At 38.2% G+C, this 15402-nt stretch overlaps 1 protein-coding gene across 2 annotated transcripts in view; it reads right to left on the bottom strand.

The window, feature by feature from the left end:
- The window catches only part of ZSWIM8 (zinc finger SWIM-type containing 8), a 73219-nt gene that overhangs the window by 39369 nt on the left and 18448 nt on the right, over positions 1–15402 (bottom strand). For both annotated transcript variants that reach the window (XM_074592980.1, XM_074592979.1), the window contains exons 2-5: positions 8713–8866; positions 7403–7497; positions 2276–2448; positions 380–487 (exon numbers count right to left, since the gene is read on the bottom strand). In XM_074592980.1, coding sequence (XP_074449081.1) covers positions 380–487; positions 2276–2448; positions 7403–7497; positions 8713–8866 — 530 coding nt within the window. The remainder of the gene's footprint in view (positions 1–379; positions 488–2275; positions 2449–7402; positions 7498–8712; positions 8867–15402) is intronic.

Raw genomic sequence — 15402 nt, forward strand, 5'->3', positions numbered from 1 at the left:
GGTAGTCTTCTCCACTTAAGTAACCAAACACACAAAAAAGAAGCAACCTGATTTGTTCTGACCTAAGCTTTTCACCACCATGCATTTATTTTATTGTGTTTGATCTTCCACAAGCTAAGTGCACATTCATGCTAATATGAATAGCCATCGCTCTTCTTTCTCCTTTTAAGACACTTCTAATCTTTTACTTGGCAATAGACAATTGTCAAATAATAGAATGACAAACATGAAAAGGGCAAGAACTGAAAGCCTTCCAAGCAACTCACAATCAAACAGCATAACTGGTTATCCTGCAACAAAAGACATCATATAAATTGACCCAGAATAAAAATAACTGAATTTAAGAAAAAAATCAGTCCTATCAATTGTCCCCATTTACCTGTTGTGGAAGTTCACTGATTAGGTACTGAGCAAATTTTTGCAATTGGTCTCTTTGTAGCCGAGACAAGGACTCAGAAACAGGTGCTCGTAAGCATACCGCAGATGCCTAAAGAAAGAAAAGGAAATATAAACTGCCATTAACAGGTCAGAGTTAATGAAGCTGTGTCCGCTGAACAGATGAAGTGTCATGAACAGTAGCTATGCTCATGCATACCATGCTTGGTCTTGATGGACAGTTGTTTTTTTCTGTAATTACGTGGTGTGTTGCAGATAGGATGCAAATAAGCTGTCTAGGCTGTATAAAAACTGTTTTTAAGAGTTTCTTTTCAAGGAAACTGCTTTAACAGCTGTGCTTAAGATCTGTTGTTGCTAGCAATTGCACAAATACTGGCAGGGATTTCACAAACAAACCTCTAAAATAGGACATTATTCTTTAAGCTTCTGGCAAACCAACCAGCTCTGTGGGGGTATGCTTCACAGAATCACAACCACCTCATTTATCTCATTAGCGGTTTTTTTTCTTCAATCTTAAAATCAGTCTCGTTCCATATCTTATAACAACTTAGATGATTAAAAAAAAACAAACACACAACACAAACCACCACTAGTTTCTTAACCTTTTTCACTGTACGGAATAAAAAAATGCCCAAATGGCACCTACCTAAAATTTAACCTGGGAACAGGCAAGAGCAGTTTGAGAATAAAGATGCTTCTGATATTGATTTGCTGACATAGAGCACTATACCTTGGCTTGTAACTTGCTAGTGTCAGCAGTCAGTATATACAAACATGAAAATCCTTTCATTACCATTTTTCAGGTAGAAGAAAGGATTGGAGGGAAAAGGATTATTTTTATCTTACACAGGGTCCAAATTTTCTGAGTGTAAATAATATAAATGAAAATTTGTTTCTTATTCTCACTCTCCATACCCATCTTTTAAAACTGGAACTAATAATTCAAGGCAGAACTCTTTTTTTTTTTGCCAACTCTCTGGTCCTAAGTCCAGAAAGTATACCAATTTTCCAATGATTTCACAAGAGTATCAATTTAAGCCTATTACAATTGTCCATTGTGAAATATTAACAAGCTTCAGCGGGTTATTAGCACTTATTTAAGAATCTGGAGTTGATCATGAGCACGTTACCTATAAAATGTTCTGTGACAGCAGAAAATCTTCTGTTCCTTTTAATCATCCAAGCTTAATCCTTCCTTAAAATATATTTCTTAGCTTCCCAAAGAGCAAGGAAATTAATCTGTATGCAAGACTGAACCCTCAACTTGCGTATTTCATGTTGATTCTACGCATTTTCACCTGGAGTTCCTTGGGATAAGAAACGCCTACTTTTCACTCTACACAAGGCCACAGAGAATACAAGCAGCCAAACAAAACCATAAACTTAACTGACTGTTTGAAATCAAGTCAAAATGACACTTGTATGTGTTAAAACAAACTGGTGAACATAAAGGCCAAGACTGATCAAAATTACTTTCCTTCTGCACTCTGAATGATCAAACAACCAAAAGAAAGAGCATTCAAATCCCATATTTACAAAGACTTCTAAAAAAGACTAACTATCGGTGACCTTTCACTCCTTGCTGAACTGAAGAAAGAATGAGTAATTCTAGCATTTAAATGAGAAACAGGAAGGGGCCAAAAAGGACTCTGTATCTACCCTTAGCAATTTGCACATTACCAAAGGACATTCTGCAGTTTAGAGCCTCAGACAATTCAGCCTGCAGACTGCAACTGTGAACGCACATTTGCACAATCTGTAACCAAGAGGAGTGCCAAGAACAATTTCCCTAAAGAGAGTGCGTGTTGTATAAAACCGTAATGAGGAGAGACTTGGAGAAGATGCCTAGGGGAGAGCAGAACTGTATTTAAAGCCCTACATTGTGTATCCGGAAGAGGCAGAGCGCCACGACGTGAGCACACCACTTGGCCCCAGCTCCGCAGGTACAGCTGCATGACGTGATCCTGCATCGATCAAACATCACCGCCACGTTGTACGCACCTTTGGGTGGCACCATCTGTGGGGGAACCACAGTGGCACTCAGATGGAAACCTGTTAAAATTCAAAAGTCCAAAGTTACTCTTCTGGTGCTTGGGAGACAGATTCGGTTAGAATGGAAATTTAGGTATGTGCCATTTAAACAGTGAAACGACGTGTCTAGCAACAACATACATATAGGGATGGACATGGATCTAGAGTCTCCAGCACTTATTTCTTCCCGATCAGCTATGGCAGAATATAAGAGGTTCAAAAATACTAGCTTTTAACACATTAGTTTATTTATATATTTATTTTTATTAATATTTAAAAAAGAAAAGCAGAAATGGATAAAGCCATCACTGAAAAGTATGGGTTTTTGATCACAGGGTCAAAGCTAGACAACACATATTTTGGGCATGATTTCTATGTTTAATTAACTCCGACCACAGTGCAGTACAAGCTAGGTGACTTCTTCAGAATTATTTCCAATTAAGTCACCTTTCACAATTTTACAGTGAGCTAAAGAAGGCATCACTTACACCTGAACACTTACTTTCACTTTGTGGCTTCAGAAGCTACCCGTTTCTCATAAATTATGTACCTCCTTGCAATTTTGTGAATATTCCATTTTTATAAACCACGTACTCAGAAAACAAAACATCCCTCTTGCTTAGACTAAAATCAATGGAAAAGGGAAATTTCAGCAATAACACTTGAATGAATACAGCCCAATAAATCTGTAATGAAACAAATAAATTATGAATCTCATCTCAAGCAGGATGACAAAGAGCTTTAATGAGGCTTGGCTTCATGTAAACTCATGTACAATGCATACCAGTTGTAGTCATAATGCAGCTTCCTCTACAGATAATGGTTATCCAGAGGCACTCATATTACAAGCAGGAAAAGGCCATCAGGAGCATGAATCTTCTACTTGTCTTGAAGGTCCCTATCACCAGTTAATCACCCTCTACAGCAATGAGTATCAGCCTCAGTGCCTTTTTGCTATTCTCAAATTCAGTTTTAATGAAGCATAGAATGCACCATGGGTTTCAAAGCCATAACCGAATTTCAGTCCAACAATCTACCTTAAATGAAAAAAATATGGCTTGGGACAGATGATTGAAATAGTTTCTCCATCATCAGCACAAGGAAGTACATTATAAATCCACACTACTAGTTTTTATTATGATATTGTGAGATTATAATGATGATAGTGTTCAGAAGTGCATGTGACCTACTAATTACCATTTAAAACAATGTACAGTATTTCTTCCTCAAAATATAATCCCTGTCCCAATACAAACTTGCTCTTACCTTGCTTAACCTTTCTATTTCCCTGTCCCCCAGAATTCAAATCCTCTTCCTGATGTGGGTGATTATTTTGATTAGTACACATAATGCCACCCAAATTCTTCAGCCATTTTAGCAATTGGAACAGAATCAAAACAATAGAAGGCATTCACCACAAAATTACTGCACTGCTTATTACTAGCTACAGTTCTAATTTATGTTCCACACTTGGATAATACAACCCAAACAGTTCAGCTAGTCCTTCTGTTATACCAGAAGCATCTCAGACTAATGCCAAAATGTCCTAATTTTCACAAAAGCAAATTAAGGATTCCACAAATTGAAATTGCAGCAATCCTGTTTCACTGAGAAAAAGAAGTACTTGAAAGGTGTTAGAGAAGAATGGGTGACAGCTATACACTCTTATCAAGATCCTACAATGAAATTTTTATTTGTATATGAAGACAGTTAACTGATTAAATGCAAAGAGGGAAGAACAGTTATAAAAAGAGACAAAGAAAATTTAAGGGCTTCAGCATGACATATCACAAGCTTCAACTCAAACTGTTGTTTGACGAACATCTGCCACTGACACTGCTAATTCAAGCAGCTCTGCCCAATTCTTTTGCACCACCAGTCTTGCTATACTGAAGAACCATTTGTGGCATTGTACAGGAAACCGTACCAGGAAAAAATTCTGGATTAAATTAATGGTTACTTTTACCAGGAAAAAAACCCCACCATAATTCAGTTCACTGTGCAGCTTCCGAAAGTCTGCTCCTGCAGGGACTGAAAAGGTGACTATGCAGGGGACCATTCTGGAGTGCTTAGCCCAACACTACTGTTTAAAGAAGTGGTCATCAAATTGTACATGTTTACATCCAAAGTGCAGCTATTACATCCTCCTGCAGACCACAGCTCTTACCTTCCTGCTTAAATGTGAAGACAAGGGTCACATCTATTGCATACCTGAGTGATCGGGTCACCTCATGGAGATTGCAAGAATGTGAATTTATTGTGAAATTTCAGGTTTATTTATTCATTTTTCTGAGGTCCTATTCGTCCTCATGATTTCAGATGGAAATGCACAAATTTGAAATACCCCAAGCTACTTAGTAAGGAATTGGAATTAAAAGATTTAAGTGACCCATGAGTTAACAACACCCTACTAAGAATATTTATTGCAATACAGCTTTCAAGCTTTCTTAATTGATATTTGGTAGTTCTGATGCCCCTATAACGATGACAGCAAACATAGAACTTGCATAGAATTTGCATAGAATTCAAGAATCTTTTCTCTGGCTTTACCAGGACTAACAGATATGGGAAAACAAGAGCTGAACAAAAGCTTTTAGACGGGAAGTAATGCAAGGCAATTTGGGACATTTATTTGTTTTAAACCAAGGTACTAGAATCTCTAAAAAGTGGAGACTTAGAGACACTATTCAAGGAGTGTCAAAGCCAGAATCCAGACTGAACCTGCTGCTGCCTTCCTCATTTGTTAAAAAGAAATTAAGACTATGATAGAAAAAAAGTCCCCGAGACCAGCAATGACAATACACCTATTTGAGAACTGCAATAAAGTCTTTGATGGCAGGAGTATATGACTGCTACAAAGGAAATGTGAGAGGAATTGACAGAAGTCAATTCTTTGTGCATATACAGTAGAACACTGTAAAAAAGTGTGGGTTTGGAATGTGGTGAAGAGGTACTATTGTTCAGAAATTATGGATATAGATTTGCATGTGAACAAGATGACTAAGATTACTCACTTATATTTAAAAAAATAATAACCTTCTACTGCAAAGGGAAATGGGACAAAAAGAGCACAAAGCACATTTCAAGCTTTGTGCTATTGATCACGATATTGCAATGCACCGCCCAACCCCCCTCCAAACCAAATCCCCTCTCAAGGGCTGCTTCATTTCCTGTGTTTCTTTTCCCATTTGACAGTATATGAAACTCAAAACTGCAACCACACACCTTAAAATCATTTGGAGTAGCCAACCATAATTATATCCAACCCACCAGCAGCAGCTGCTGGGCTACCACCCATGGGAAAACAAAAAACACAGTAGTCCTTCCATTAGATAAAGTTCTTCTACTAAGGAGGAAACAACATTACAGTTTAACAAAGTTACTTCCTTCCCTTCCACACACATAATCCTTTGTCAAGAAGCCCACTTGCTGTATGTGTACTTAAGAAGTTCCTCCCCTGTATCATTCACCGACTCCTCTTTTTCCCTACTCCTCTCCTCCTCCCCCAAGCACAGATTTCACACTAATATTCCTAGCCTTTGTTCATTTACATTGCTTTACACCTCCTTGCCTTTTTAACTTACTACTGAAACCAGTTTTGACCACAGTCTGAGCACTGTATATTAAATACTCTGCTCTTTTACATTGTGAAAGTCCCAGAAATTACTGAATTTCAACCAGTTGCATTTTGACTCATTTTGTCTCTCAAACACTTGCCTTCCTGAAGTTCGGCAGGTGCCTTAGAGGCCTCTCTCGGCATTTTAGTTCTGACAACAGGACCTTATGAATGCACTCAAAAGTCAGTTTAATCCCATTTAGCTCAATTTTGTTGATGTTACAAAACTACTATCTGGTCTCACTAACAACTCAATATACCTCACTTCACTTCTATTCCCAAGAATTCCTGCTACTGTTAATTACAGTAGACAACGGACTAGGTAAATTCTTCTCAAATGCTTTACCCTATATTCAGATAACCGTTCATCAGTCTCTTGCAATTTGTGTATCTTAACTGCTATCTCCTCCTCTTTAATTCTCCCCAGACTTCTACAGAATGGGTCCCTTTTATTCCCTTTCTGAGGGCACTTTACCTAAATTTATTCATCTGCTGATCACTGAGAGTTAAATATTACTGGTACTAGCAACTGAACAGGCCCACAGAAGACTCTATCCTTCACCACAGGAAAATACAGGAACTTTCCTCCTTATCATAATACAGCTCTTTATATTATCGTATTTCTTATTACAGCCAGGTTCAGTTCCCACATACCAATTAATAGACTATTTCTGAACCTTACACTTGCAGAAAAAACAACACATCTGCATTGGATTGACATGGCCCACCTTGATATACTAGTGTCTTTATTTGACATAATGCCTTCCTGTCTAACAGCTGGAAAAGCCAACTCAATATTCTTCTTTACTTCAAGGGATTTAATGAAAAATCCCAAGTCTAGTTCTTTGTTTAAGATAAGTTTCTATAACCAAAAAACACAAAAAGAACAAGATAAGTGAGGAGAAATGATAAAGCTGTCCAGCAACAGGGATTTCCTTCTACCAATATACTACACAAGTGACTGTATTATTAATACAATTCTTTTGCTACAAGAATAATTAAACCTTGCAAACTTCCTCTGTGCCATACATGCACTTTAGGCAAGGCATTCATTTGATCAGAATGTTCTAGAAAACCAAGTTCTCTCTATCAATGAGAAAATGGAGACAAAGGCATTCTACAGTTTTTTTTTTCCAAAACACCGAGACAGATCAAAGACCTAATTTTCAGAACATTTCTGGTACTTCACTCAGTTTCACAGCTGACCTGAGTGAGGCTGAAACAAACACAGTATTTAGAATACACAAAGAATATACGTGGCAGGAAGGTTAGTCTAGGATGTCAGAAACAGTCATACCACCGCAGATATGGTTTTAGGAATCTGAAATATCTAGAGATGTGGAGCTGCAATGTTCTTACCTATCTGGAGAGGGTCTTTGACAGCCCTCACCCGGAAGAGCTGCTCCCCTCGCTGGAACTCATCTGCACTGCCATTCGCCAAACACGAGTACAATCTGTAAGAGATACACATAACATGTCAAGATCAGTCTGTTTCTGAGAAACTTCATGTTATTAGCCTCTTGCATTCTTTGTTGACGCAGCTTTTGAAAAATTCCTACTATCTTCATCTTTAAGATGAAGTCCAGGTTTTTTGCTGCCACTTCTCCATTACGTTTCAACCATAAAAATCACTAGCGTCTTCCTAACTAGGTTTGTGTACAGCCACTGGCATTTCTAGGAATTTTGACTTAAAGCTCTGAAATAGAAATTCATTCATAGCCTAAAACTAAGCTTTTCTATACAGTAAAATATCAATTCAAGGTCCAATGTTAGCATGCCACAGTAAAAACTCCTAGAAGTTTTAAAAAAAACTTCTAGAGGAGTTACCTGCATGCTCATATCAGGTTTTTTTTATATCTGCACTCATCAGAATAATGAACATGTACAATCAGCTGGCTTGCCCTGTTTGCCCACAGGTGATCTTACTAATTACATCAGCACTTCTGACATCACCTCCCCCATCTAATACCAGAACATTAGATGGACACATCTAAGAACTTTCAGGATGATTCTCTCTAAGAGTGTAATATCGCTACTTGGCAACAAAATTCTGAATACATAGTTACATGGGTAAGCCTTCTATAGTGTAAAAACTTCAGCAAAAATACTTTGTTGAAAGATCTAAAAACACAGAGTTTTTGACTGTGTACTCACACAATTTGTGTGGAAACATAAGAAATACAGTCATCTCTCTAACTGTATCCGCTCTGATCACTGATGTACTCGGCAAATTCTGATTCTCCTACCTACACCACCAAAAGGCTTGCACAGCATACTGAGCTAGCCCTCCCCAGCAATTTCTGAGCCCAGTTGAAGCTCTAACTCAAGGAACAGATTCAAACTGGAAAGAATACTGTGTAAGACTAAGGTAAAGACAAAACTCTACAAACAAGTTACTGTCAGACAAATCAATGGGTGCACTTATTCTGCTATCATTTACACACAGAACCGGCATGTGGACATGCTTTTCCTGGGACATATGCAGGGCAGCTCATCCCGAAATAAAACCCTATATCGTAGGATATCCCACAGTAACCCATCCATGTATTACAAAATGCACAAGAACAGCAGAAGCAGCAAATATACAGGACATCAAATGGACAACGATTCTCCTCCAGGGAATAGAACTTTTCTTTTAGCATCAATGAAACAGAAATATTATTCATTACCTGATATCTTCTTCATTTTCTGGGAAACTCCAGAAGGCAATCCGAAGTTGCAGTTGCTCAGGCACTGGAGGATAAACTTTCTCCACCACCTCGAATGGAATGTGAAATGCAACCTGTTTTGCAGACAGTTCCACCAATGGGATCACCAGCCCATCTAGCAAGACAAGAAACAAAATGCAATTAGCCATTCAGAGAAGAAAATTCATAAGAGGATAAAGAGATCGGAGCAGGGAGCCCCTTCCACTTCCTTTCTTATCTCACCAAGTTCAAGGACCAATTTTGACAGACAGTAAAAGGTAGCACAGAAATTTTCTGAAGAATTGCCTGCCAATTTTATGTTTGTTTTCAGCCCCGTAAGGCATGGGAACACATTCCTAAAGAAAGGCCTTCATCAGGAGAGCCACATTAGCCTAGCAGACATCAGTGACTCAAACTGCTGACAAAACTGAAGCCACTTAGCAGGACTTAAGGTAACTGAGTATTTTTCATGTATTTCTGTTAGAATATGGCATAGAATATCCTGTGAATGTCAGGTGATTACACAGAGAAGAACTATTACAGTGTATATGCACAAGACAGCAATGGAAAGACTATCCAGAAACCTTAGTATTTACTCTTTTGGTAATGTTCAGTATTCAGGTATTTATAAGATTCTAATTTCAGTTAGTATTTGTTGTTTTATTCCATTTACCACCACCTTTCATATGAGATATGTCTTTATATTTCAAGTTCTTTACAGAAGCAACTGAGAATTCATATGTTTGTACAGTGCTGACTACACTGAGCCCATGAGGAGCTTAACTGAAGGCACCAAAAGCTTCATACCAATACATTTAGCCACAACCTTTCTACCAACTAACTCCACTTTCTATGTTTTTAAGTGCAGATGAAGATTTCTTATCATCAGGCTATGGGAGCCTCGTGTTTCTGCTTTGCTCTGAGCTAGATTACACTCTATACAAAATGCCAGGCTTGTCTTATCTGCAAGCACCTCACTGCTTCACTGAGATCACTTCCTGATCCATCACTCCAGCAGCCTTGGTTCCCCCATCTTCCAAACCCTGTTGCCAAGAGCCTAATTAATTCTGCTTCAGATATTCAATGTTATGTCTCTTCACCTCCCTAACCAGCTTCCAAAACACCACTGGAAGCCAGAATGTAAACCAACCTGGCCCTCAGCTTTCCCTCCCCACCCGCCTCCAGGCAACATATCAAAGGAAAACTTAAGCTCTGATGTCAGTAAACACTTTCTCACCCTCTGCCTAGAGCCGCCCTCCAGTCCAAAACAGCTGGGATCAGATAGGAAGGGAGAGGGCTTGGAAAGTGCATGCACACCGCAAAGCAGACAACATTTCCCCCAGTACTAAGCAGACCTGTCAAATGGAAGTATTACACAAATATGGAACGAAAATACAGTTTTCAAACATCCACATTCGTGATTTTTTGACTGCAGCAAAATTAGATTCATTAGGGAGCATTTACTTCTCACAGACAGAGTCAGTCTTTTACTGTCAGGATTATTTCTCCATCACCAGTGACTTTTACTCTATTTTATAGACGGAGCCTCTGTTTTACAGTGCTATAATCCCATCCACAAATGTGAGAGCAGCAGACTGTAAAATGAACAAGGATGGAAAAGTGGAGAGTCCCTTTCTCTATAGCTAGCAGATAAACAAGATTTTAGCAGAAAAGCCATCTCATTTCCACTTTTGACAATCAGAACAGGTGTAAAGCTTTCATCAAGTCACTAAAAAAAAATTACTATATTTAATTAATTAGTTTTTAATTAGTGCAACATAGTCAACTGAAATATCATTGCAGCTACTACAGTAGTAGTAGATACCACAGAAGGTCCAAATTGAGGCACTTTAATACTTGAAATTACTCTGAGCAATGAAAGGAGAGATATTTCTTCTGGTTTTAACAGCACTTTATGTACAGAGGCACTTCATCCAAGCCTTTCATTACCCAATACTAGAAAACAGATAACCCCTAAACAACATCTACAAGGTATAAGACTCAAAAAAGACTTCAGTAGTGGGTGAAACACCTGCACATTCTTCAAGGAGCTGCAAGCCTGCAGCCTGGACTGTATCCCTTTTTACAAGGATTTGGTGCTGGGTGTGAAGGTTGGATTAGAATGCTAAAGACAGACTCAGTTGACAAGAAAGGAGCAAAGGCATCCTAACTATTATTCTATCAGTACACCTTACCCCTAAAAATACTTTACTTTTCCAATTGACTAGGACACACATACAATTAGTTCCTAGGTCTCACTGGTACTAGTAGAGTAGTACTGGTACCAGGAGCAGCAGTAGGATCACTGCAATTACTCTCCATGCTCTCCATTACAAAGTATGGCTGTTCCTTTCAAGCTAAACTAAACCAGCTCAAGAAAAATACTTTGACAAGCTTACTGAAATTACCTCTCCTGAGAAGACATTTCTTACAAGCAGGAAGATAACATGAGCCCTCATCTGCTCCAGTGCAAGTCCAGTCCAAGTCAGCCAGCTCCAGCTTGATTTTAACAGTTTTACACAGTGAGGTAACAGGCTGACTCTGCACCAAACTCATTAACTGACTCATCAGCTGTACTGTGTTAGTAGTAATCAGCAGAAGACAGGTGGCCAATTATCTGGCATGTCATAACCCACAGTCAGACATTCACAGCACACAGCTTAGACATTTTCAGAATAAAGTGAAAGTAGTAAAACCTGGTGGTGAAAAAATTATCTAAAAAGCAATAATCTTATCTATAAGACCATGCATCGTGCATCTTTCTAAAATGCTGAATTTTCCATAAGGAAAAAGAGACATGCAAAAGAAATAGTAGAAAATAACTAAAAAGTAGAAAATAATTTTTCAATGATACTTTAAGGGCAGGTGAATTCACAGTAGCTAACTTAGCACACAGTGTAAATACTAAAAGAAGTTAAACTGCCCTAAGTTTCAAGGGGGTAGTCCCCTATGTAGCCAAGGTGAGACACTTAGCTAGAATGTGACTCAGACCATCAGAGGGTCTTTTCCCATCAGGCCTCCTGTAAAGTCATTTTGAGTTAGGTGCCTATACTAGACTCTGAGTACTCTCCTTTGAGTCTTAAACAAAGAGAGATCCATTCAGAAAGTTTATTTCTAGATACACAAATCCAAGGTTGGTGGATTCATACTTACTTGTATCAAAAGATATTATCAACACAACAGACAAAAGGTACTCTCAGGTTCTATAATAAATATATTTTGAGCAAGAAAAAAAAACACAACAAGAAGTCTGCTAACAAAGAAAAGGAGAAAGCATCCCAGCTTCTGCTCAAAAAGCAAAGATAAGGACAGCGAGGAAGACTGCAGGCTTAATATAAAAAACAATACAGTAGTGAAATCAAAGATGACAAAACTGACAAATCTGCAAGATAAATCTATCCAAGGGAGATGACCATTTTAAATTGTGGAGCAAAACTAGCAAGAATCACTGGTTCCTCTTGGGGAGCAGACATGATGACCCAAGCTGGGCAAAGGAAACATTTAAAGTCTTGGAAGAATGAAGTCACAGGCAAAGCATAAGAAACCTCAAACAATTCTCACTTACAGGTTAAACGACTAGCAAAACCCAGGTCAGGAAGGGATTTTGGGCGGCCATCTAATCTATACCTCCTGCCTAAAAAGCAGGATCGAGCTATATCTAAACCATTCTGAATAAATCATGTCTCATCTATTTACTGCCACGTGGAACACGCAGCTTTGATGAGGACTGCCCTACCCTTTTTGCTACTGTGTTATGTGAATTACATGTTTGATTTTTATAGACCTTTTATAACAGCTAAAAGTTTAGCATAGACATCAATATTCCTGCCAGAAAAACAACAACAAAACAAACAAACCCCAACCCCAAACGAGCCAACAGAAGCTATGCACATAAATATGCATTTTCACCATTGGAAACAACTTCTGTGCCATCAGGGCTTACTGACATAGGAATGCAAGTGTAGCTATAATGCTTAACCTCTGCTAACATAGGGTAGGCTATAACAAGTTGCAGCCAACAATTATTCATAAAAACAGATCATGTTCTAACTGAGCTATTACTCCTTCAGTACAGTAATTGAGCTTCCACAATAGACAAATAGAGAAGAAACTGCTTGAATAATCAGCAAAATAGAGGCCATGAGAATACCAAAGAGTTATTAAATGGAACTGAAAGAAAAAACAACTGGGCCAAACGCTGAATGTATTTGTTATCTAATTACCTTATTTCCATTGGGTTACCTTCATTTGACACGTCTCTAAAATAAACTATACGTACAAGAGAATAAATACAAATGCAACTGAACAAATCTCACCGCAAGAGATAAGACACAACGCAAAGACAGGACACATATATAGCTTTTGCCATATAAACCTTAAGAAAAATGTCATGTTAGGCTGCAATATCTTTTTAGAGATGAGTCTATAACTTTGATTTTATACCTATTCCTGCTCCCCATCTCACATTTCCCCTCACCTGTCCCGCTGGCTTCAGTCCAAAACGTAACAGCGCAGTACAAAGTAATACAACTATATACAGAATAAGGAGATGAAGAAAATTAAGTGAAGCGCTTCTGATATCAAAAGCTAAAGTGAGAAGAACAGTAAAACTAACAGGAAATAGCAGAGTGCAATCTTAGCCAGTGAAGGAGGTATGTAGGAGTGTCGTAAAACCTGTTTTACAAACCTCATTTAAAAAATGGTAAATATTACATTGCTTTTTACAGGATTTGCCATATAGAAAGATAAATCTGTTACTGTAGAATGTATTTTAAGCATTTCTGCTTGTTTTATTTTAATTAAGTGCCTATCAGCAAAAAGCCCCTTGACTTAAATCAGTGATATATTCTCTCTGATACCCCATAAAACCAAAAAGCGCTGAGAACTGTCAAATACGGGCAAGCAGAGCAAGTATTACATTTAACCATAACACACCTAAATCAACACTCTTCAGAAATATTTGGTTTCTTACTGTTTTCTATTTTTTGTACATTTCTTTATAAAATTCTGCTGTTGGTTTTACTTTTTTCTCTTATTCGTTTTTCCTTTCTAGAAATTTATTCTCAGAGTTGATGTCTTTAAGAAGTACATGCCAGAGCAATATATTCCTTCAGGTTTCAAACTCTGCAACAAACATCAGAAAACTTCACCTTTGCCTTGAACTTTGTAATACTCGAAGGTGACTGCTCTGAATGAACTTAAAAATACAGTTTCCCAGGGTGAACACTGCAAAATAAAACATAAGCATTTTAATTAAAATTTACTCTTTGTTTCAAATAAATTATGTCCAAGGTATTTAAGCCATTACTCATATTTCTTTACTTGTTCCGCTTCCATTTTACCACATAATCAACATCCTATAAAAAGCAACATATGCTTTTAAAAAAATTTAAAAATTCACCTCTGAACTGAGGATAAGACACATGGTATGTAACAGAAGCATTTCACAAAAGTCTGAAAATAAGATATTTTCTCTTCTTTCAAAAGCATTTCTCATCGAAAGCTCCATTCACAAAGCTCATTAACTTTAGTTCTCTTTTCAAAGAGGCATTCAGTTAAGAGCAGAACTGATTCAATGGGTCACAGACACACCACCACCACCACTCAGTTTTCTGTCACATTAACATTTTGCTCAGGTAGGTCCCAGCCCTACGAAGTCATCAGAAAGGGAATATCTTCAGAAGTGTTGAACTAATATACTTGCAGCCTATGTAAGCAGTAAGGGTACACTTCGCTTGCTGGTTTGTAGCTGTCAAGCACAGACTTGTGAGATGAGTAGGTAATACCCATCCCCTACAATTTCCCAAAATTCAGGCAACATTATTAAAAATACAGCACATCTATAATGCACTAGTACAGAATACATAGAAATGGTGGAGTATTAAGGGCATCCTTGAATAGTCTTGGGATTACAATTTTAGGAGTAAATCACACTAAGTACAATTACATGTAAGCTTTGTGATGCAGTCACAAACAGGATAGCTATGTTTTCAAAGAGGTAGAGTTCTCCATCTGAGTAGAAGAGATATTGCAGCCACGCTTGTCTGTGCCTGTAAGACTTGGAACATACGAAGTACTGAACCAAAACCACCAAGCTCCAGAAGGCAACCAAATACTGAACATAAAAAAAGGCAATTGAAATAGCTAGCAATTTTAAATGTAGAGAAAAGAGAGAAGTAACATACAAGTGCTTAAAACAACAGAAATAGTATTCACCTTAAACACCCATGCCAAAATGGTTGTAGTCTGGGTTGTAAATGATCTTTTTGAATCACGCTGCTGGTCTCAGTGGTGTTCACGTGGACATATACATACACATACATCACAGATTGCTCCAGTACAACTGGAGCTAACAGGTGCTCTTATGGCAGCCCAACAGACAGGCCAAGTACTAAACAGGCACCAAGAATGAACTTTCTTGCCTCAAATAGAAGAGAAGAAACCAAACTGCCAAGCTGCAGGGTGAGCAGCCCAGGACTGAACCAAGACCCTGCCATGTTAGGCCCTGACAGTTGAAGGGACACAAGGAGCTGCCCGCCGCACCCAGCCCTCGTCGAGCTTGACTACATGCAGAATGAAGCATCTGAAAAGCTGAAGACACAGTGTAATATTCAAATACTGACTCCCAGTTGTCTTCAATTAGCATTCCTCTGTTTCAGATTAATAATTCCA

The sequence above is a fragment of the Larus michahellis genome, chromosome 6 (assembly GCF_964199755.1).
Source record: "Larus michahellis chromosome 6, bLarMic1.1, whole genome shotgun sequence".
In the NCBI taxonomy this organism is placed as follows: domain Eukaryota; kingdom Metazoa; phylum Chordata; class Aves; order Charadriiformes; family Laridae; genus Larus; species Larus michahellis.